General features: G+C 35.4%; 2 protein-coding genes and 1 pseudogene across 2 annotated transcripts; all 3 read right to left on the reverse strand.

Moving 5' to 3' along the window:
- Positions 1–162: 162 nt before the first annotated feature.
- LOC128288884 (heparanase-like protein 2) lies at positions 163–1,147 on the reverse strand (the record flags this gene model as incomplete). Its single annotated transcript, XM_053024961.1, has 4 exons — positions 901–1,147; positions 783–819; positions 404–588; positions 163–315 (listed from the first exon to the last, which is right to left on the reverse strand). Coding segments are annotated over exons 1-4 (582 nt in total), but the record flags the coding sequence as incomplete, so codon positions are not given.
- A 12,383-nt stretch (positions 1,148–13,530) lies between these two features.
- LOC108465901 (heparanase-like protein 2) lies at positions 13,531–19,683 on the reverse strand (annotated as a pseudogene).
- A 2,270-nt stretch (positions 19,684–21,953) lies between these two features.
- Positions 21,954–22,962, reverse strand: LOC128288885 (heparanase-like protein 1). The gene is made up of 4 exons (XM_053024962.1): positions 22,787–22,962; positions 22,554–22,701; positions 22,383–22,481; positions 21,954–22,295 (listed from the first exon to the last, which is right to left on the reverse strand). The coding sequence occupies exons 1-4, from the start codon at positions 22,960–22,962 to the stop codon at positions 21,954–21,956; spliced, it is 765 nt and encodes a 254-aa protein (XP_052880922.1).
- Positions 22,963–23,357: the final 395 nt, after the last annotated feature.

Consider the following 23,357-nt stretch of genomic DNA (forward strand, 5'->3'; position numbering starts at 1 on the left):
CTTAAGTACTACTATGTCTTTTCCATATTGTTCAGCCTCAACGCTTGCACCCATCCCAGCTCAGGAGAGTTGATTTCTGAAATAATAAATTGATTAAAATACAATTCGAAAAGTATAATGAAAAATAATCTCATGCGAGCTTCGGAAAACAAATTTAGTTACCAAATTCATAAGAATCAACTTTGTATCCCTTGAAATAGTATACTTCATGAAATCCCTTGCATTTTGCGATTTCCAGTAGCCACCCAAAGACCCTTTTCGATTTGTGACCGATTTCTTCCGAGAAGAGCATTCAACCCAAACGTAACCTTTACTCTTCAAAATGTCATATCAATAAAGTCAATGTCTTTACTAAGAAAAAAAAATGGAATGTTTAATTATTTTTCGGAATAAATAGAAGTACCAACCCAGTTTGATTGAAAATTTTATTGAGTTCGTCCCATCTTTCCACGGGAAGGCAGCCCTGAGAGAATCCGAATAAACTATCTTCATTTTTCATGAAATTGGGGCAATTCTTAACTCCTCCTACCCCGTACACCACTTGATCTTGCAACGACCCACCAACTTTGATTCTTAAAGGATTGAATGCTGAAAGTAATTTCAAAAATTAGTCTGAAATTGTTCTTACCAGCTTTGAACCAAGTTTAGTCCAACTCGTTCACACAACCACTCTTACGAGGTGGCTTTTAACAGTATTCGAATCGCAATATTTGCAATCTCATTTGGACTACCATGCATGAATTAATGATAGAGACATGTAATATTATTTACGTAGAACTCACCTTTTATTGCATTTATCAGACCCTTCTTTTTCAAATCCTACGAAAAACATAAAGTACAAGAAAAGTCAAAATTTATGTAAAAGACATTGTTCATACACGCACAATAAAATATTCTTACCAAATTTAATAGTCCAGCCTTTCCCCAAGGACATTGATTGTAGTTGCATTTTTCAGTAGCCCACCAATCCAATGTAGCGCATACAAAGTTATCATCTGTTTCACCAGTTGATGTTGCTCCTTGAATCACAACGTTCACATTTTGCGTCGACGAAAGCGATATCTGGGAAACAAGGATTGCTAGGCTGAATATGCATTTCAAATCCATATTCACGATATCTAGATATTAGGAAAGAGGGGGAAGAATTGAGGGTAATGCAATTGTAATCATGCATGCGTTTATATATATGCGTGTATTAAAAGTTTGTTACAATTAGATATGAATTTAAAATTGGTTAGGAAATTTAATTGTGGTAAAGGCATCATCATCATTTTGTTTAAAAGTTACAGTTTTGCAGCTGCAACTAATTCTTTTTCAACTACGGTCGAGATAATAATTCCAACTTGTTAGTTGGCAAGGACATTTCATTTTATAACCACTTTTGGGCCGTCTACCATTTAAATTCCAAATTAAAGGCTTGTATTGTTTCTTTAGCTTTTATGTCTTGTTGTCCGTATTGTCAATGGAATAGGAATGTGGGTTTTGTCACAAGGAAAATTGTATTTTGAATAATATTTTAACAAGTAAATATTGCATGTTAAGGAAGTATGCAGAGATTATATTATTGCAATAATTAAACCTATCATTAAACTTGAAACTTTAGAAATTCCGTGTCAACAGTAGTAGCATATTTGAAAAAGTTTCCCACATTTTTTTCTTCGAAAATTTTCCGAAGAGGACCTGTAACGCCCCAAAAATTGGGCCTAGAAGAGTTGGGCTTTGAGTCTGGGATTCGGATAGAAGAAAACCTGAATATTGAGAAGTTTTGAATATTACTAGTGTTTAAAAATATATATATTGATAAAATATTTATGTTAGTACTAATATTTTAATTTTTATGAAAATTATTATCATTATAATTATTTGATACAAATATATTTATAAAATTATTGTTGTTAATTTAGTGTTTAAATTAACATATTATTAAAAATTTTCTTGTATCTATTTTTATTGATTTATGGAAATTATAATTATTATTATTAGGAAAAAAAATATATATTATAGTATTTGAAATCTTCATTATTATGGTTATTATTATTATTATTATTTTAGTTTTAAATAAATTTAGAAGTATTTAAAGTATGGGAAAAATTGATCCAAGACTCTAGCAAAAATAATTATTTTTGTTTCTTTAGGGATCCGGGCAATAGGCCTTATTAATAACTTCAATGAGTTTTAGCATAAAGGAGCACGGCCTAGTGGCTAAGCATGCTAGGTAGTGGGAAGGAGAGTTGGGGTTCGACTCCCAACAGTGCAAAAGAGTTTTATTTTTCTTTATATCGAGGAACCACGCAGAGCTGTTATATAAAGTTGGGGATAAAAGGTAACACAAAGGAAGCTCGGCCCGATGGCGAGGCTGGGAGTGTGGTATAGTGCCTAGGTTCGAGGTTGGCACACGCAAAGGCTTGTTTTTATTTTAATAAGCGGATCGCACTAAAATAAGGTTTAAGAATAATTGCGACCGAGCTATGTCACAAGAAGCTACTGTGGCTCGATGGTCAGTAGCGTCTTTGGGTATATAGAGAGGCGCGAGTTCGAGTCTCAGATGCTGTGTAATTTGCATTTAATTTTAAAGTGGGTCGAATCAAGGTAAGGTTTATAATTAATTGTGACCATGTATTAGCAAGGAAGAAAGCATGGTGCAGTGGCGAGAGCACGAGGGTGGGCGCAAGGCGACGGAGGTCTGGGTTCGAGTGCAGATTCGGGCATGCAAGGTTTGGGTTTTTTTGCTGCATGCGTGGGGAGGAATTGGGGTCTAACCAGGACTCTTGGCAGCATGCAGAAGCGGTGCAAGCAGGTGGATAATGCTGATCGGTTGGGGAGTTTGAATGAAATTCAAACTTTAAATTTGGCCAAAAATCAAGGAGCAAATTAGGGAATTGGAATTTAAAAAGAATTCCTCATTCGGCCATAGCTAAAGAGTGCCGAATATTTTAGGCCTTTAAGATTTTTTTTTTTTCCTTCTCCTATTTTCTATTCTTTTCTATATCTCTCATCTCTTTCCCTCTTCTCTCCTCTTTCTCATCTTGCTGATTCTCATCCTATCTTTTTCCCGAACCTAAATCCTTCATATTCTTCTTCTTCTTTTCTCTCATAAATCCTCAAAAAAACTGGTTAGCCGAATTTCCATTGAAGCCAAACCTCGTATCTTTTCTTTCAAAATCGAAATCTTACTACTTTGAGGTACTACAAAGGCCAAACCCTTGGTTGAGTATTTTTCCCTTCTTGTGCTGTAGTTGGATCTACAATCGATTAGGAGTAGTGTCATAACAATATAGGTAAACGCTCGAATCTTTCTTTCGTTATTCATGAATTAAGGTAAAAGCCGAAAAACCCCTATATGCAAAGGGTGCTGTTGATTGTACTCAAAAGGTTTAGTGGTGATATCGATTTGTTTTCCTATAGTGTGGATTAAAGGCTACTAATCGAAGGCTTGGATATTTGGAGCGACGAATTAGATCTAGTCCATTTTTTCGGCAAAGGTAAGAACACTAGTGCCTAAAGTGTTAATGGTCGATTTTAGTAAGGAGTTTTGAGATAAGTTGCTATGGATTCATAGTTAACGTATTAGTAATTGATTGTAGGCGGTTCGTGTGTGGAACTCGTCGCCGTTTCGTCACAAGCAGTGTGTAAACGACACCCACTCATAGACTAGATCGGTAAAAGCCGAAAAGTTGAAAAGCCGGCATTTATGAACTTGCAAAATTTTGATAATCGCAAGCGGTATGATTGCAGAGTGCGTAATTCGTGCACCGGTATATTTGGGTCTAATGGGCGAAAATAGGTTAGTGGGCCAAGCGGGCTGATTGATAAAAACACTCGGTAAGTGTTTACATTAATGTGTTAATGGTTAGAATATGTATGTAAACTCTAGAATAGTAAATTTTATTAAACTACCCGAAGTATGAAAATTATCGTTTTACCCCTAGGTGCAAAATGACCGTCATACCCACAGGGTTAATTTTGGTGAAATACATGATATTCGATTACATTTGTTATATGCCATGACATGTATATCATTGTATGGGGTTGGGTTTTGTTATGGAGGAAGAACCCGTTACGGTGGTCATGCCACATATTACGATATAAGAAGCTTTCTTTGCGGATTATAGTTAGTGTCATAATCGGTGCTAACTTGTAAGTGTAGGGATGGCGTGGGTGATTTATTCCCAGTGAAGTGTAGGGATGGACGGAGGCAAGTGCGAGGTTGGATGGGGTTATCATGCATGAATCATATGAGACTGTTTTATTATGGGCCAACTGTATTAAAATGGGCCCAACTGTGTTAATATGGGCAAGGCCCAATATATCTCGACTTGTAATAGGGCTACGACCCAGATTAATACTGATATGGGCTAAGGCCTAGTTAACACTGATTTCTGAATAGGGCTTAGGCCCAGTAAAGCTTGAACTGATTTGGGCTCTGGTTGGGATACTTTACACACTGAGTTTTCCAAACTCACCCCCCTTTTTCCCATTTTTGCAGGTGAGCCTTAGATCGATGGACTTGGAGCTGGGCGGGATTCAGAGTGGCCACAAAGATTAAGTTTACATTTTCTTTAAAATAAGTTTATAATTATTATTTTGATTATTTTATTCTAGTTTAAGTTGTAATAAAGGCTCTTTTTTATTATTTTTAATATTTTGGGTTATTAAATTGGTTAGCTCTAGGGCGCGTTTTATAAAAGTTACTTATTTTCAAAATATCACGAATACCGAGCAAAGCTTCCATAACGTAAATGTTTTCAAAGGAAATAAATATTTTAAATAGACTTAAACTTAATTTGTGGTTCGTGGACAAGCAATATGCTTTAAGTGTGGCAATGGATGTGTGCATGTCTAGGATTGGATCCATGAAGAGCTTGGTACTTAAGCGGTCAATAGACTCACCACCTCTTTTACGGCTTCCTACGGTGCATGACTTCCATTCACTTTAAGCCATAACAAAGAAGGTTTGATTTCTCGATACTTAACTGTTTTTAAAATAACATGTTTACGCCACTACAAAGGTTTATAAGTTTTCAAAGTTTCCCATAAGATTTTACAAGGTTGTTAACAATTTTTTGATTATTACAATGAATCACGTTTTGGAAAAAATAAGACTAAAGTTTTATACAAGTTTAAGCGGTAAAAGTTTCTAAACATCAAGAAGGGTTTTCAATGGAAACATGGTTTTGAAAAACACTTCAATGTGACACGCCTTGATTCGATTCGTAACTTCGGGCGGGTTTGGGGTGTTACATTTAGTGGTATCGAGCCCGGTTGCAACAACTCGGCTGTGGATCGGGTCTAAAAGTTTTTATAAAATTTTGAAATCTAGTTATATGGAAAAAACACTAAAATCGATTTTGTGAAAATGTTAGAAAATTCTTTTAAATTTTGTTTTCAAAATGCACAAAGAATAAATTTGAATTGTTGATTTAGAAGAAGTGGCTGCTGAATCCCGGCACCAAGTCTGCAAGTACCTTTTCTAAACTTTACTAAGTATTTGTTATATTATTGAAACTCTGCTATGACATTGTAGTTAAAACTATATTGAGACTATAAGATTGAGACTGTAGCTAGGCTGAGATTTGTGAAAGCGAACTCTGAAACTCTATCTGTGCATAAAACTCTTAATACAGACAATTCGATAGATACAATGAGCACACGTGGTACTCGTGGACGGGGTACTAGGGGCCGTGGTAGAGGCCGTAGAGGGGCTCAGTGAGCCCTTGCCTCGATACTATACGTGGTGGGCGCTAGTGAGACACCGGCATCGCCTCTGACGAGATAGTGGGACAAGACCAGTATGATCGTGCGGCTAGGGATGACGACTATCCCAAGCCATGCTTCAGATTTTGGAGAGGGTCGCTAGACCCAACACCGGTGGGAAGCCGTGGGTCGGGTTTTGGAACGTCTCCGTCGAATGGAGCGAAGTTTTAAGGGCATTTCGAGTAGCCCGAATGTGGTGAAATCTTGGTTGGAAGCCACGGAGAGAATAATGGATGACACGGATTGCGGTGAACAAAAAAGTGAAAGGCGATATCACTACTTAGGAGGAAGCTTACCAGTGGTGGTTGATCGTGAAAGAGGGTATCCAACTCGGCGGATTACAGGAATTCTTTAAATTCGCATTTCAAGGGAAGTATGTTGGGGCAAACTATGTAGATGCCCGGAGGAAAGAATTCTTAAACTTAACTCAAGGGATCGATCGTGGTGAGTATGAGGCGAGTTTTTGCGACTTAGCCGATATGCCCGTGGAATAGTAGCAACAGAGTACTGAATGTTGTGTTCGGTTCGAGGATGGCCTCCGGATAGTCTACTGGTATTAATAGCTCCACGAGAGGGCGAGATTTTCTGACATTAGTAGAGAAAGCTAAAATAGCCGAGGATGTGAAGCCTTGAGCGCCAGAGCTGGAAAAGAAAAGGAGTAGAAACAAAATGGATTTAAAGCCTTCCAATTCGATCAAAGGCACGGGAAAGGTGCAGGCGGATGGGTCGGTCCAGTGAAGCCCTGTTGTCTTTGTTAGATTACAACCTTGTGTTGATTGCGGGAAAAGCCATTATGGCGAATCTTTGGAAAAGGATTGGAGCCTGTTTAAGATGCGGATCGATGGAGCATCGTTTCAAAGAGTGTCCTCGGAGACCAGATTATGGACAAACTACTAGTACGGGTAATATACAGCCGCCGAGGGGTGGTCAGCAGCCAGCAAGAGGCCGTAGCAATGGAATGGGTCGTGGTCGTGGAGCACCAGATAGGGGTATGGGACATCTCGAGGCGAGACGACCCACTTTGGTCTATCGACATGTTGCCGTGAGAATGGAGACGCTCAAAGCGGATCTTTGGTGCGTACTTCTCTCATGGTGTATTAATTACTTAATTTACAATTAGAGCTAGAGTCTTGCACGAAGCATAGTGGTTTGACTTGAGTAATCTGATTAGTTGATAGTTGGAAATTTCGAGGACGAAATTTTTTAGGGATAGAGTTATAACGCCCAAAAATTGGGCCTAGAAGAGTTGGGCTTTGAGTGCAGGATTCGGATAGAAGAAAACACGAATATTGAGAAGTTTTGAATATTACTAGTGTTTAAAAATATATATATTGATAAAATATTTATGTTAGTACTAATATTTTAATTTTTATGAAAATTATTATCATTATAATTATTAGATACAAATATATTTATAAAATTATTGTTGTTAATTTAGTGTTTAAATTAACATATTATTAAAAATTTTCTTGTATCTATTTTTATTGATTTATGGAAATTATAATTATTATTATTAGGAAAAAATATATATATATTATAGTATTTGAAATCTTCATTATTATGGTTATTATTATTATTATTATTTTAGTTTTAAATAAATTTAGAAGTATTTAAAGTATGGGAAAAATTGATCCAAGACTCTAGCAAAAATAATTATTTTTGTTTCTTTAGGGATCTGGGCAATAGGCCTTATTAATAACTTCAATGAGTTTTAGCATAAAGGAGCACTGGCCTAGTGGCTAAGCATGCTAGGTAGTGGGAAGGAGAGTTGGGGTTCGACTCCCAGCAGTGCAAAAGAGTTTTATTTTTCTTTATATCGTGAACCACAGCAGAGAGCTTTTATATAAAGTTGGGGATAAAAGGTAACACAAAAGGAAGCTCGGCCAAAGTGGCGAGGGCTTTGGGAGTGTGGTATAGTGCCTAGGTTCGAGGTTGGCACATAAAGGCTTGTTTTTATTTTAATAAGCGGATCGCACTAAAATAAGGTTTAAGAATAATTGCGACCGAGCTATGTCACAAGAAGCACTGTGGCTCGATGGGTGTAGCGTCTTTGGGTATATAGAGAGGCGCAGTTCGAGTGCATATCTTGTGAATTCATTTAATTTTAAAGTGGGTCGAATCAAGGTAAGGTTTATAATTAATTGTGACCATGTATTAGCAAGGAAGAAAGCATGTGCGGTGGCCGGGAGCACGAGGGTGGGCGCAAGGCGACGGAGGTCTGGGTTCGAGTTGCATTCGGGCATGCAAGGTTTGGGTTTTTTTTTGCATGCGTGGGGAGGAATTGGGGTCTAACCAGACTCTTGGCAACATGCGAAGCGGTGCAAGCAGGTGGATAATGCTGATTGGTTGGGGAGTTTGAATGAAATTCAAACTTCAAATTTGGCCAAAAATCAAGGAGCAAATTAGGAATTGGAATTTAAAGAATTCCTCATTCGGCCATAGCTAAAGAGTCTTAGAATATTTTAGGCCTTTAAGATTTTTTTTTTTTCCTTCTCCTATTTTCTATTCTTTTCTATATCTCTCATCTCTTTCCCTCTTCTCTCCTCTTTCTCATCTTCTGATTCTCATCCTATCTTTTTCCGAACCTAAATCCTTCATATTCTTCTTCTTCTTTTCTCTCATAAATCCTCAAAAAACTGGTTAGCAATTTCCATTGAAGCCAAACCTCGTATCTTTTCTTTCAAAATCGAAATCTTACTACTTTGAGGTACTACAAAGGCGAACCCTTGGTTGAGTATTTTTCCTTCTTGTCTTTGTAGTTGGATCTACAATCGATTGGGAGTAGTGTCATAACAATATAGGTAAATGCTCGAATCTTTCTTTCGTTATTCATGAATTAAGGTAAAAGCCGAAAAACCCCTATATGCAAAGGGTGCCTGTTGATTGTACTCAAAAGGTTTAGTGGTGATATCTGATTTGTTTTCCTATAGTGTGGATTAAAGGCTACTAATCGAAGGCTTGGATATTTGGAACGACCAGAATTAGATCTAGTCCATTTTTTCGGCAAAGGTAAGAACACTAGTGCCTAAAGTGTTAATGGTCGATTTTTAGTAAGGAGTTTTGCAGATAAGTTGCTATGGATTCATAGTTAACATATTAGTAATTGATTGTAGGCAGTTCGTGTGTGGAACTCGTCAGCGTTTCGTCACAAACAGGTGTGTAAACGACACCCACTCATAGACTAGATCGGTAAAAGCCGAAAAGTTGAAAAGCCGGCATTTATGAACTTGCGAAATTTTGATAATCGCAAGCAGTATGATTGCAGAGTGCGTAATTTCGTGCACTTCGGTATATTTGGGTCTAATGGGCCGAAAATAGGTTAGTGGGCCAGCGAACTGATTGAAAAAAACGCTTCGGTAAGTGTTTACATTAATGTGTTGATGGTTAGAATATGTATGTAAACTCTAGAATAGTAAATTTTATTAAACTACCCCTAAGTATGAAAATTATCGTTTTACCCCTAGGTGCAAAATGACCGTCATACCCACAGGGTTAATTTTGGTGAAATACATGATATTACGATTACATTTGTTATATGCCATGACATGTATATCGCATTGCATGGGGTTGGGTTTTGTTATGGAGGAAGAACCTGTTCGGTGGTCGTGCCACATATTACGATATAAGACTTTTGTCGGATTATAGTTAGTGCCGCAATCGGTGCTAACACTGTAAGTGTAGGGATGGCGTGGGTGATTTATTCCCCACAGGAAGTGTAGGGATGGACGGAGGCAAGTGCAGGGTTGGATGGGGTTATCATGCATGAATCATATGAGACTGTTTTATTATGGGCCAACTGTATTAAAATGGGCCCAACTGTGTTAATATGGGCAAGGCCCAATATATCTCGACTTGTAATAGGGCTACGACCCAGATTAATACTGATATGGGCTAAGGCCTAGTTAACACTGATTTCTGAATAGGGCTTAGGCCCAGTAAAGCTTGAACTGATTTGGGCTCTGGTTGGGATACTTTACACACTGAGTTTTCCAAACTCACCCCCCTTTTTCCCATTTTTGCGGTGAGCCTTAGATCGATGGACTTGGAGTGGCGGGATTCAGAGTGGCCACAAAGATTAAGTTTCATTTTCTTTAAAATAAGTTTTGCAATTATTATTTTGATTATTTTATTCTAGTTTAAGTTGTAATAAGGCGCTTTTTTTATTATTTTTAATATTTTGGGTTATTAAATTGGTTAGCTCTAGGCGCTTTTATAAAAGTTACTTATTTTCAAAATATCACGAATCTGAGCAAAGCTTTCATAGCGTAAATGTTTTCAAAGGAAATAAATATTTTAAATAGACTTAAACTTAATTTGTGGTTCGTGGACAAGCAATATGCTTTAAGTGTGGCAATGGATGTGTGCATGTCTAGGATTGGATCCATGAAGAGCTTGGTACTTAAGCAGTCCAATAGACTCACCACCTCTTTTCTGGCTTCCTACCTGGTGCACAGCTTCCATTCACTTTAAGCCATAACAAAGAAGGTTTGATTTCTCGATACTTAACTGTTTTTAAAATAACATGTTTCTACCACTACAAAGGTTTATAAGTTTTCAAAGTTTCCCATAAGATTTTACAAGGTTGTTAACAATTTTTTTGATTATTACAATGAATCACGTTTTGGAAAAAAATAAGACTAAAGTTTTATACAAGTTTAAACGGTAAAAGTTTCTAAACATCAAGAAGGGTTTTCAATGGAAACATGGTTTTCGAAAAACACTTCAATGTGACACGCCAGATTCGGTCGTAACTTCTGGGCCGGGTTTGGGGTGTTACAGGACCTATCTCCTTTCGCTCCAAAACCCTAAACCTCTTTCATGAATTTTCATAAACTCTATCGTATCTTAAAATATTTGCGTACATAAAAGAACTTTCAGAGTTATTTTAATTTACTCGATAATTGAAACTAATATATATTTTAAATCAATTCTATCGTATATAGATTTCAGTAGAAAGTTTTTTTTTCCCTTTATTTTATAGAAATGATAGACCACTAGGTTTTTATAAGAGAAGGAATTGTTGGTTTTGAGAATTTTACACCGGGCCTTTACAAAGCACATCTTAACGACGATGACATGAATTACCAAGACAAAGAAAGACTTGCTTTTGTTTTCAGTGTAATGAAACGCATAAAAAATCAAACCGTTATAACCTAAAATCCAAACCCTATAGGGATTTTTTATTTTATTTTCCTAAACTTTTCTGTCCTTTTGTTATATTGAAAATTTGAAACCAATTAGGGAAGAACAAATGCCGCCCAAGTGCCCATATTTCACCTTTTATACAATAAAACCCCAATAGCTAAGCCACCTACCTAGTGGATTTGACACTTGGCTCAGTTGGCGAAGTAGTACAAAATTCTTTATTTAAAATTTGCAAAGTATATTTTCCATCGAAATTCGAGGTTACTAACATTGCAAAATTACTAAAAACTATTAATTACATATGTTTGAATGTTTATAAACTTTATTATTTGATATAAAGTTGTTTGAATTATTTAAGTTTTTCTAATTTATGAAACTCTACCAACTGATGATTATATTGTGTAGATGTATTTTTTTCACATTTGCACCTATCTTGTTTTTCTCTGAACCATTTTTTTTTACAAACGAAAGGAGTTAACCCCCTATTCAATTATCCCTTTTTCCACACATTTGAATAATATGCGGACTAGGTTACCCTATTTTAATTTGAGATGGACTGAATTGCTCGTGTCCTAACATTTTATTGACGTAAATAGTCAATTTCATCATTAATTGCCCTTTTTTGCACACTCTCTTATAGTACATGGACTAAATAGGTCTTGACTCTTTTGTACAAGGACCTCCTGTGTTATTTTTCCCTACTAACTAAAAGAAGTAAAAGAGGAAGTATCATATACAGAAAACAAGAATAAAAGAACAAAACAAGCCGTGGGAAAGTTATGAACAATTGGCTACTCAAATTAGGCATCCAAGGCACGAGTTGAAAGAGTACTCAAATCCCACAAAATCGAATGAAGAGGTTGACGTAGAACAATTTCAATCTTCAACAAGGATAGTCCTATACCGGTTCCACAACCCCTGCACAAAAGAGGCGTTTGTTATCCTTAATAAAGTTTCTTTTCGCCAAACATTGAAAAGGAATATTATTTTCTTCAAATAGCTTTCATTTAATTCTTATTTTTTGTTATGTTGTAATATTTGGTAAAAAAAGGTATTTCTAAGGTAACTAAATGAGTTTTGATTAATTGTATTGCATTTTATTGTGTTTATCTTTATCATTAACACATGTAAGACACTGTCTTTAAATTTGAAATTGCACTAGGAAACTTGTGACAGAAGATGTAGGGAACTGATGTAGATGGAAAAAACAAACATTGGAAACATGCCGAATCTAATATAAAAGCGACAGTGAGTGATTTATTCCCGGTGGATTTTTTTGTCCCTGCAAAATATAGTAAGAAATGAATTGAGATAAAGGTAAAAAAATCGAGGGATACTAAAATCTAAAAATTCGTACATAACTAAGAACAATAGTAACAACTAGAAAAATAAGTTAGAAACTCTTGTCACATTCTAAAAGTTCAAGCAGGGTTTAAAGGTATTACATTTTAGATAAAGTAATGATGTAATTTAAGCACAGTGAGGGCTTGAAAGTCTCGATGGTTACATAGACTATGGAATGAGCTGCAATAGAGATGGGCGTGGAAGCATTGACAAGCTTTGGTTCCATCGTCGGAATGTCGAATGTTTTGTTGGGACCATTGGAACGTCATTTAGCAACACGATTTGACCTTGTATATTTCCAGCTAAGCGCGACCAAATGATACTCCTCTCTATCCTTGGAACCTCTAAATTGAGCTTCGCAACATCCGTGGATCTCGAATTACGACTCGGTGCTCGTAATTTGGAAGGGTGACTTTGAACGAGCTATCTTTCGACAAGTTAATAAAATGATAGAAATCGTGCTACAAGAGAGAAAATGATGCTAATAACATTTAATAAAATTAAATAATTTGATAAACGAAAAGTTCGTTCTATCAAAGTTGGCTTACCTTTTCTTACATACGGTGAGCATATACACCCAAATTTGGGTTAGACTCTTGAGTTACGGCAAGTACATTACTTCCATAAGCGGTGCCATAGAAGTGCACTAGAAACGAAACAAATTAATAAGATGAATTATGTTGGTTGCTGTATGGAAAAAAAAAACGATAAGGCTCACACTATACGTGTGAAGATACGGACCCGTAGTATGTCTGGATTGGGAATAGATGTTGTAGTATTAAGTAAATCATAATTTCCACCGATTAGAGTTTGCTGCAGAAGACCTTGTGATTGTAGGTTGAAGCCATTCCCAATTGATCAAGATACATTAAGGAGAAAAGTTCAACCTCGTGTTTTATTATACACAAAGAAAAGGTAGAGGTAGAAGAAAAGGAAAGAAAAATATTACCAAAATCCATCAAGCAAAGGTTGGGGACAAATCTTTAGCACCGCAGTGAAGAGCTCGCTTGATTTAGAAACCCAAGCTCCCATTGCGGTTTAAACTTGTTGACAATATTCAAAACACCTTTATAGGTTTGGGCAACTGATTTAAGTAAGATGGATCTTGAATCTTGGTAATCATGTTTGGATCATCACTGCATATGCATCCATCGAATTAAGAAACCGACCCTACTAGTAATAAGTAAGCCTCTAAAACTCTTCAATGAACACCGAATTGAGACATATTTGGATACCAGGTCCAAGATTATAGATATGGTGTGTAACTCCATCAACAACATCATGTCCTCAAACTTCTAGGAAGGAATTAAACCATTTCTCATCATAATAGCCACTAGGACCTAAAACCTTTGGTTGAGTTTTGGGATCTGGGTGTAATTCTTTCACTAGATTCTTAAGTACTACTATGTCTTTTCCATATTGTTCAGCCTCAACGCTTGCACCCATCCCAGCTCCGGAGAGTTGATTTCCTGAAATAATAAATTGATTAAAATACAATTCGAAAAGTATAATGAAAAATAATCTCATGCAGAGCTTCGGGAAAACAAATTTAGTTACCAAATTCATAAGAATCAACTTTGTATCCCTTGGAAATAGTATACTTCATGAAATCCCTTGCATTTTGCAATTTCCAATCGCCAACCCAAAGACCCTTTTCGATTTGTGACCGATTTCTTCCGAGAAGAGCATTCAACCCGAACGTAACCTTTACTCTTCAAAATGTCATATCAATAAAGTCAATGTCTTTACTAAGAAAAAAAAATGGAATGTTTAATTATTTTTCGGAATAAATAGAAATACCAACCCAGTTTGATTGAAAATTTTATTGAGTTCGTCCCATCTTTCCATGGGAAGGCAGCCCTGAGAGAATCCGAATAAACTATCTTCATTTTTCATGAAATTGGGGCAATTCTTAACTCCTCCTACCACGTACACCACTTGATCTTGCAACGACCCACCAACTTTGATTCTTAAAGGATTGAATCTTTGAAAGTAATTTCAAAAATTAGTCTGAAATTGTTCTTACCAGCTTTGAACCAAGTTTAGTCCAACTCGTTCACACAACCACTCTTACGAGGTGGCTTTTAACAGTATTCGAATCGCAATATTTGCAATCTCATTTGGACTACCATGCATGAATTAATGATAGAGACATGTAATATTATTTACAAAGAACTCACCTTTTATTCCATTTATCAGACCCTTCTTTTTCAAATCCTACGAAAAACATAAAGTACAAGAAAAGTCAAAATTTATGTAAAAGACATTGTTCATACACGCACAATAAAATATTCTTACCAAATTTAATAGTCCAGCCTTTCCCCAAGGACATTGATTGTAGTTGCATTTTTCAGTAGGCCACCAATCCAATGTAGCGCATACAAAGTTATCATCTGTTTCACCAATTGATGTTGCTCCTTGAATCACAACGTTCACATTTTACGTCGACGAAAGCGATATCTGGGAAACAAGGATCGCTAGGCTGAATATGCATTTCAAATCCATATTCACGATATCTAGATATTAGGAAAGAGGGGGAAGAATTGAGGGTAATGCAATTGTAATCATGCATGCGTTTATATATATGCATGTATTAAAAGTTTGTTACAATTAGATACGAATTTAAAATTGGTTAGGAAATTTAGTCGTGGTAAAGGCATCATCATCATTTTGTTTAAAAGTTACAGTTTTGTAGCTGCAACTAATTCCTTTTCAACTACGGTCGAGATAATAATTCCAACTTGTTAGTTGGCAAGGACATTTCATTTTATAACCACTTTTGGGCCGTCTACCATTTAAATTCCAAATTAAAGGCTTGTATTGTTTCTTTAGCTTTTATGTCTTGTTGTCCGTATTGTCAATGGAATAGGAATGTGGGTTTTGTCACAAGGAAAATTGTATTTTGAATAATATTTTAACAAGTAAACATTGCATGTTAAGGAAGTATACGGAGATTATATTATTGCAATAATTAAACCTATCATTAAACTTGAAACTTTAGAAATTCCGTGTCAACAGTAGTAGCATATTTGAAAAAGTTTCCCACATTTTTTGCTTCGAAAATTTTCCGGAGAGGACCTATCTCCTTTTGCTCCAAAACCCTAAACCTCTTTCATGAATTTTCATAAACTCTATCGTATCTTAAAATATTTGTGTACGTAAAAGAACTTTCAGAGTTATTTTAATTTACTCGATAATTGAAAGTAATATATATTTTAAATCAATTCTATCGTATATAGATTTCAAGAGAAAGTTTTTTTCCTTTATTTTATAGAAATGATAGACCACTTTGGGTTTTTATAAGAGAAGGAATTGTTGGTTTTGAGAATTTTACACGGGCCTTTACAAAGCACATCTTAACGACGATGACATGAACTACCAAGACAAAGAAAGACTTGCTTTTGTTTTCGATGTAATGAAACGCATAAAAATCAAACCGTTATAACCTAAAATCCAAACCCTATAGGGATTTTTTATTTTATTTTCCTAAACTTTTGTGTCCTTTTGTTATATTGAAAATTCGAAACCAATTAGGGAAGAGCAAATGCCGCCCAAGTGCCCATATTTCACCTTTTATACAATAAAACCCCAATAGCTAAGCCACCTACCTAGTGGATTTGACACTTGGCTCAGTTGGCGAAGTAGTACAAAATTCTTTATTTAAAATTTGCAAAGTATATTTTCCATCGAAATTCGAGGTTACTGACATTGCAAAATTACTAAAAACTATTAATTACATATGTTTGAATGTTTATAAACTTTATTATTTGATATAAAGTTGTTTGAATTATTTAAGTTTTTTTAATTTATGAAACTCTACCAACTGATGATTATATTGTGTAGATGTATTTTTTTCACATTTGCACCTATCTTGTTTTTCTCTGAACCATTTTTTTTTACAAACAAGAGGAGTTAACCCCCTATTCAATTATCCCTTTTTCCACACATTTGAATAATATGCGGACTAGGTTACCCTATTTTAATTTGAGATGGACTGAATTGCTCGTGTCCTAACATTTTATTGACGTAAATAGTCAATTTCGTCATTAATTGCCCTTTTTTGCACACTCTCTTATAGTACATGGACTAAATAGGTCTTGACTCTTTTGTACAAGGACCTCCTGTGTTATTTTTCCCTACTAACTAAAAGAAGTAAAAGAGGAAGTATCATATACAGAAAACAAGAATAAAAGAACAAAACAAGCCGTGGGAAAGTTATGAACGAATTGGCTACTCAAATTAGGCATCCAAGGCACGAGTTGAAAGAGTACTCAAATCCCACAAAATCAGAATGAAGAGGTTGAAGTAGAAAAATTTCAATCTTCAACAAGGATAGGCCTATACCAGTTCCACAACGGCCCCAGACAAAAGAGGGCGTTTGTTATCCTTAATAAAGTTTCTTTTCGCCAAACATTGAAAAGGAATATTATTTTCTTCAAATAGCTTTCATTTAATTCTTATTTTTTGTTATGTTGTAATATTTGGAAAAAAAAAGGTATTTCTAAGGTAACTAAATGAGTTTTGATTAATTGTATTGCATTTTATTGTGTTCATCTTTATCATTAACACATGTAAGACACTGTCTTTAAATTTGAAATTGCACTAGGAAACTTGTGACAGAAGATGTAGGGAAATGATGTAGATGGAAAAAACAAACATTGGAAACATGCCGAATCTAATATAAAAGCGACAGTGAGTGATTTATTCCCGGTGGATTTTTTTGTCCATGCAAAATATAGTAAGAAATGAATTGAGATAAAGGTAAAAAATCGAGGATACTAAAATCTAAAAATTTGTACATAACTAAGAACAATAGTAACAACTAGAAAAATAAGTTAGAAACTCTTGTCACATTCTAAAAGTTCAAGCGGGGTTTAAAGGTATTACATTTTAGATAAAGTAATGATGTAATTTAAGCACAGTGAGGGCTTGAAAGTCTCGATGGTTACATAGACTATGGAATGAGCTGCAATAGAGATGGGCATGGAAGCATTGACAAGCTTTGGTTCCATCGTCGGAATGTCGAATGTTTCATTGGGACCATTGGAACGTCATTTAGCAACACGATTTGACCTTGTATATTTCCAGCTAAGCGCAGACCAAATGATACTCCTCTCTATCCTTGGAACCTCTAAATTCAGGCTTCGCAACATCCGTGGATCTCGAATTACGACTCTGGTGCTCGTAATTTGGAAGGGTGACGTTGAACGAGCTATCTTTCGACAAGTTAATAAAAATGATAGAAATCCCAGGCTACAAGAGAGAAAATGATGCTAATAACATTTAATAAAATTAAATAATTTGATAAACGAAAAGTTCGTTCTATCAAAGTTGGCTTACCTTTTTCTTCGCACAGTGAGCATATACACCCAAATTTGGGTTAGACTCTTGAGTTACGGCAAGTACAGTACTTCCCATAAGCCGGTGCCATAGAAGTGCACTAGAAACGAAACAAATTAATAAGATGAATTATGTTGGTTGCTGTATGGAAAAAAAGAAACGATAAGGCTCACACTATCTGTGTGAAGATACGGACCCGTAGTAATCTGGATTGGGAATAGATGTTGTAGTATTAAGTAAATCATAATTTCCACCGATTAGAGTTTGCCTGCAGAAGACCTTGTGATTGTAGGTTGAAGCCATTCCCAATTGATCAAGATACCTGTTAAGGGAGAAAAGTTCAACCTCGTGTTTTATTATACACAAAGAAAAGGTAGAGGTAGAAGAAAAGGAGAGAAAATATTACCAAAATCCATCAAGAAAGGTTGGGGACAAATCTTTAGCACCGCCGTGAAGAGCTCCGCATGATTTAGAAACCCAAGCTCCCGACTGCGGTTTAAACTTGTTGACAATATTCAAAACACCTTTATAGGTTTGGGCAACCTGATTTAAGTAAGATGGATCTTGAATCTTGGTAATCATGTTTGGATCATCACCGCATATGCATCCATCGAATTAAGAAACCGACCCTACTAGTAATAAGTAAGCCTCTAAAACTCTTCAATGAACCTTGAATTGAGACATATTTGGATACCGGGTCCAAGATTATAGATATGGTGTGTAACTCCATCAACAACATCATGTCCTCAAACTTCTAGGAAGGAATTAAACCATTTCTCATCATAATAGCCACTAGGACCTAAAACCTTTGGTTGAGTTTTGGGATCTGGGTGTAATTCTTTCACTAGATTCTTAAGTACTACTATGTCTTTTCCATATTGTTCAGCCTCAACGCTTGCACCCATCCCAGCTCCGGAGAGTTGATTTCCTGAAATAATAAATTGATTAAAATACAATTCGATAAGTATAATGAAAAATAATCTCATGCAGAGCTTCGGGAAAACAAATTTAGTTACCAAATTCATAAGAATCAACTTTGTATCCCTTGGAAATAGTATACTTCATGAAATCCCTTGCATTTTGCAATTTCCAGTCGCCAACCCCAAGACCCTTTTCGATTTGTGACCGATTTCTTCCGAGAAGAGCATTCAACCCGAACGTAACCTTTACTCTTCAAAATGTCATATCAATAAAGTCAATGTCTTTACTAAGAAAAAAAAATGGAATGTTTAATTATTTTTCGGAATTAATAGAAATACCAACCCAGTTTGATTGAAAATTTTATTGAGTTCGTCCCATCTTTCCATGGGAAGGCAGCCTTGAGAGAATCCGAATAAACTATCTTCATTTTTCATGAAATTGGGGCAATTCTTAACTCCTCCTACCCGTACACCACTTGATCTTGCAACGACCCACCAACTTTGATTCTTAAAGGATTGGATGCTGAAAGTAATTTCAAAAATTAGTCTGAAATTGTTCTTACCAGCTTTGAACCAAGTTTAGTCCAACTCGTTCACACAACCACTCTTACGAGGTGGCTTTTAACGAGATTCGAATCGCAATATTTGCAATCTCATTTGGACTACCATGCATGAATTAATGATAGAGACATGTAATATTATTTACGAAGAACTCACCTTTTATTGCATTTATCAGACCCTTCTTTTTCAAATCCTACGAAAAACATAAAGTACAAGAAAAGTCAAAATTTATGTAAAAGACATTGTTCATACACACACAATAAAATATTCTTACCAAATTTAATAGTCCAGCCTTTCCCCAAGGACATTGATTGTAGTTGCATTTTTCTGTAGGCCACCAATCCAATGTAGCGCATACAAAGTTATCATCTGTTTCACCAATTGATATTGCTCCTTGAATCACAACGTTCACATTTTGCGTCGACGAAAGCGATATCTGGGAAACAAGGATTGCTAGGATGAATATGCATTTCAAATCCATATTCACGATATCTAGATATTAGGAAAGAGGGGGAAGAATTGAGGGTAATGCAATTGTAATCATGCATGCGTTTATATATATGCGTGTATTAAAAGTTTGTTACAATTAGATACGAATTTAAAATTGGTTAGGAAATTTAATCGTGGTAAAGGCATCATCATCATTTTGTTTAAAAGTTACGCTTTTGCATTTGCAACTAATTCCTTTTCAACTACTGATCGAGATAATAATTCCAACTTGTTAGTTGGCGAGGACATTTCATTTTATAACCCCTTTTGGGCCGTCTACCATTTAAATTCCAAATTAAAGGCTTGTATTGTTTCTTTAGCTTTTATGTCTTGTTGTCCGTATTGTCAATGGAATAGGAATGTGGGTTTTGTCACAAGGAAAATTGTATTTTGAATAATATTTTAACAAGTAAATATTGCATGTTAAGGAAGTATGCGGAGATTATATTATTGCAATAATTAAACCTATCATTAAACTTGAAACTTTAGAAATTCCGTGTCAACAGTAGTAGCATATTTGAAAAAGTTTCCCACATTTTTTTCTTCGAAAATTTTCCGGAGAGGACCTATCTCCTTTCGCTCCAAAACACCTAAACCTCTTTCATGAATTTTCATAAACTCTATCGTATCTTAAAATATTTGCGTACGTAAAAAAACTTTCAGAGTTATTTTAATTTACTCGATAATTGAAAGTAATATATATTTTAAATCAATTCTATCGTATATAGATTTCAAGAGAAAGTTTTTTTCCTTTATTTTATAGAAATGATAGACCTTTGGGTTTTATAAGAGAAGGAATTGTTGGTTTTGAGAATTTTACAGGGCCTTTACAAAGCACATCTTAACGACGATGACATGAACTACCAAGACAAAGAAAGACTTGCTTTTGTTTTCAGTGTAATGAATTGCATAAAAAATCAAACTGTTATAACCTAAAATCCAAACCCTATAGGGATTTTTTATTTTATTTTCCTAAACTTTTCTGTCCTTTTGTTATATTGAAAATATGAAACCAATTAGGGAAGAACAAATGCCGCCTAAGTGCCCATATTTCACCTTTTATACAATACAACCCAATAGCTAAGCCACCTACCTAGTGGATTTGACACTTGGCTCAGTTGGCTAAGTAGTACAAAATTCTTTATTTAAAATTTGCAAAGTATATTTTCCATCGAAATTCGAGGTTACTGACATTGCAAAATTACTAAAAACTATTAATTACATATGTTTGAATGTTTATAAACTTTATTATTTGATATAAAGTTGTTTGAATTATTTAAGTTTTTTTAATTTATGAAACTCTACCAACTGATGATTATATTGTGTAGATGTATTTTTTTCACATTTGCACCTATCTTGTTTTTCTCTGAACCATTTTTTTTTACAAACGAGAGGATTTAACCCCCTATTCAATTATCCCTTTTTCCACACATTTGAATAATATGGGGACTAGGTTACCCTATTTTAATTTGAGATGGACCTGAATTGCTCGTGTCCTAACATTTTATTGACATAAATAGTCAATTTCGTCATTAATTGCCCTTTTTGCACACTCTCTTATAGTACATGGACTAAATAGGTCTTGACTCTTTTGTACAAGGACCTCCTGTGTTATTTTTCCCTACTAACTAAAAAGAAGTAAAAGAGGAAGTATCATATCTGAGAAAACAAGAATAAAAGAACAAAACAAGCCGTGGGAAAGTTATGAACGAATTGGCTACTCAAATTAGGCATCCAAGGCACGAGTTGAAAGAGTACTCAAATCCCACAAAATCAGAATGAAGAGGTTGAAGTAGAACAATTTCAATCTTCAACAAGGATAGGCCTATACCAGTTCCACAACGGCCCCAGACAAAAGAGGGCGTTTGTTATCCTTAATAAAGTTTCTTTTCGCCAAACATTGAAAAGGAATATTATTTTCTTCAAATAGCTTTCATTTAATTCTTATTTTTTGTTATGTTGTAATATTTGGAAAAAAAAAGTATTTCTAAGGTAACTAAATGAGTTTTGATTAATTGTATTGCATTTTATTGTGTTCATCTTTATCATTAACACATGTAAGACACTGTCTTTAAATTTGAAATTGCACTAGGAAACTTGTGACAGAAGATGTAGGGAAATGATGTAGATGGAAAAAACAAACATTGGAAACATGCCGAATCTAATATAAAAGCGACAGTGAGTGATTTATTCCCGGTGGATTTTTTTGTCCATGCAAAATATAGTAAGAAATGAATTGAGATAAAGGTAGAAAAATCGAGGGATACTAAAATCTAAAAATTTGTACATAACTAAGAACAATAGTAACAACTGGAAAAATAAGTTAGAAACTCTTGTCACATTCTAAAAGTTCAAGCAGGGTTTAAAGGTATTACATTTTAGATAAAGTAATGATGTAATTTAAGCACGGGCAGGGGCTTGAAAGTCTCTGATGGTTACATAGACTATGGAATGAGCTGCAATAGAGATGGGCGTGGAAGCATTGACAAGCTTTGGTTCCATCGTCGGAATGTCGAATGTTTCTGTTGGGACCATTGGAACGTCATTTAGCAACACGATTTGACCTTGTATATTTCCAGCTAGCGCAGCCAAATGATACTCCTCTCTATCCTTGGAACCTCTAAATTCAGGCTTCGCAACATCCGTGGATCTCGAATTACGACTCTGGTGCTCGTAATTTGGAAGGGTGACGTTGAACGAGCTATCTTTCGACAAGTTAAGAAAAATGATAGAAATCCCAGGCTACAAGAGAGAAAATGATGCTAATAACATTTAATAAAAGTAAATAATTTGATAAACGAAAAGTTCATTCTATCAAAGTTGGCTTACCTTTTTCTTCGCACAGTGAGCATATACACGCAAATTTGGGTTAGACTCTTGAGTTACGGCAAGTACAAGACTTCCATAAGTCGGTTCCATAGAAGTGCACTAGAAACGAAACAAATTAATAAGATGAATTATGTTGGTTCTTTGTATGGAAAAAAAAACGATAAGGCTCACACTATACGTGTGAAGATACGGACCCGTAGTGTCTGGATTGGGAATAGATGTTGTAGTATTAAGTAAAGCATAATTTCCACCGATTAGAGTTTGCCTGCAGAAGACCTTGTGATTGTAGGTTGAAGCCATTCCCAATTGATCAAGATACCTGTTAAGGGAGAAAAGTTCAACCTCGTGTTTTATTATACACAAAGAAAAGGTAGAGGTAGAAGAAAAGGAGAGAAAAATATTACCAAAATCCATCAGCAAAGGTTGGGGACAAATCTTTAGCACCGCCGTGAAGAGCTCCGCCAGATTTAGAAACCCAAGCTCCCGACTGCGGTTTAAGCTTGTTGACAATATTCAAAACACCTTTATAGGTTTGGGCAACCTGATTTAAGTAAGATGGATCTTGAATCTTGGTAATCATGTTTGGATCATCACCGCATATGCATCCATCGAATTAAGCCCGACCCTACTAGTAATAAGTAAGCCTCTAAAAACTCTTCAATGAACACTGAATTGAGACATATTTGGATACCAGGTCCAAGATTATAGATATGGTGTGTAACTCCATCAACAACATCATGTCCTGAAACTTCTAGGAAGGAATTAAACCATTTCTCATCATAATAGCCACTAGGACCTAAAACCTTTGGTTGAGTTTTGGGATCTGGTGTAATTCTTTCACTAGATTCTTAAGTACTACTATGTCTTTTCCATATTGTTCAGCCTCAACGCTTGCACCCATCCCACTCAGGAGAGTTGATTTCTGAAATAATAAATTGATTAAAATACAATTCGAAAAGTATAATGAAAAATAAT

Source organism: Gossypium arboreum, unplaced genomic scaffold (assembly GCF_025698485.1).
Source record: "Gossypium arboreum isolate Shixiya-1 unplaced genomic scaffold, ASM2569848v2 Contig00312, whole genome shotgun sequence".
NCBI classification, from domain to species: Eukaryota; Viridiplantae; Streptophyta; class Magnoliopsida; order Malvales; family Malvaceae; genus Gossypium; species Gossypium arboreum.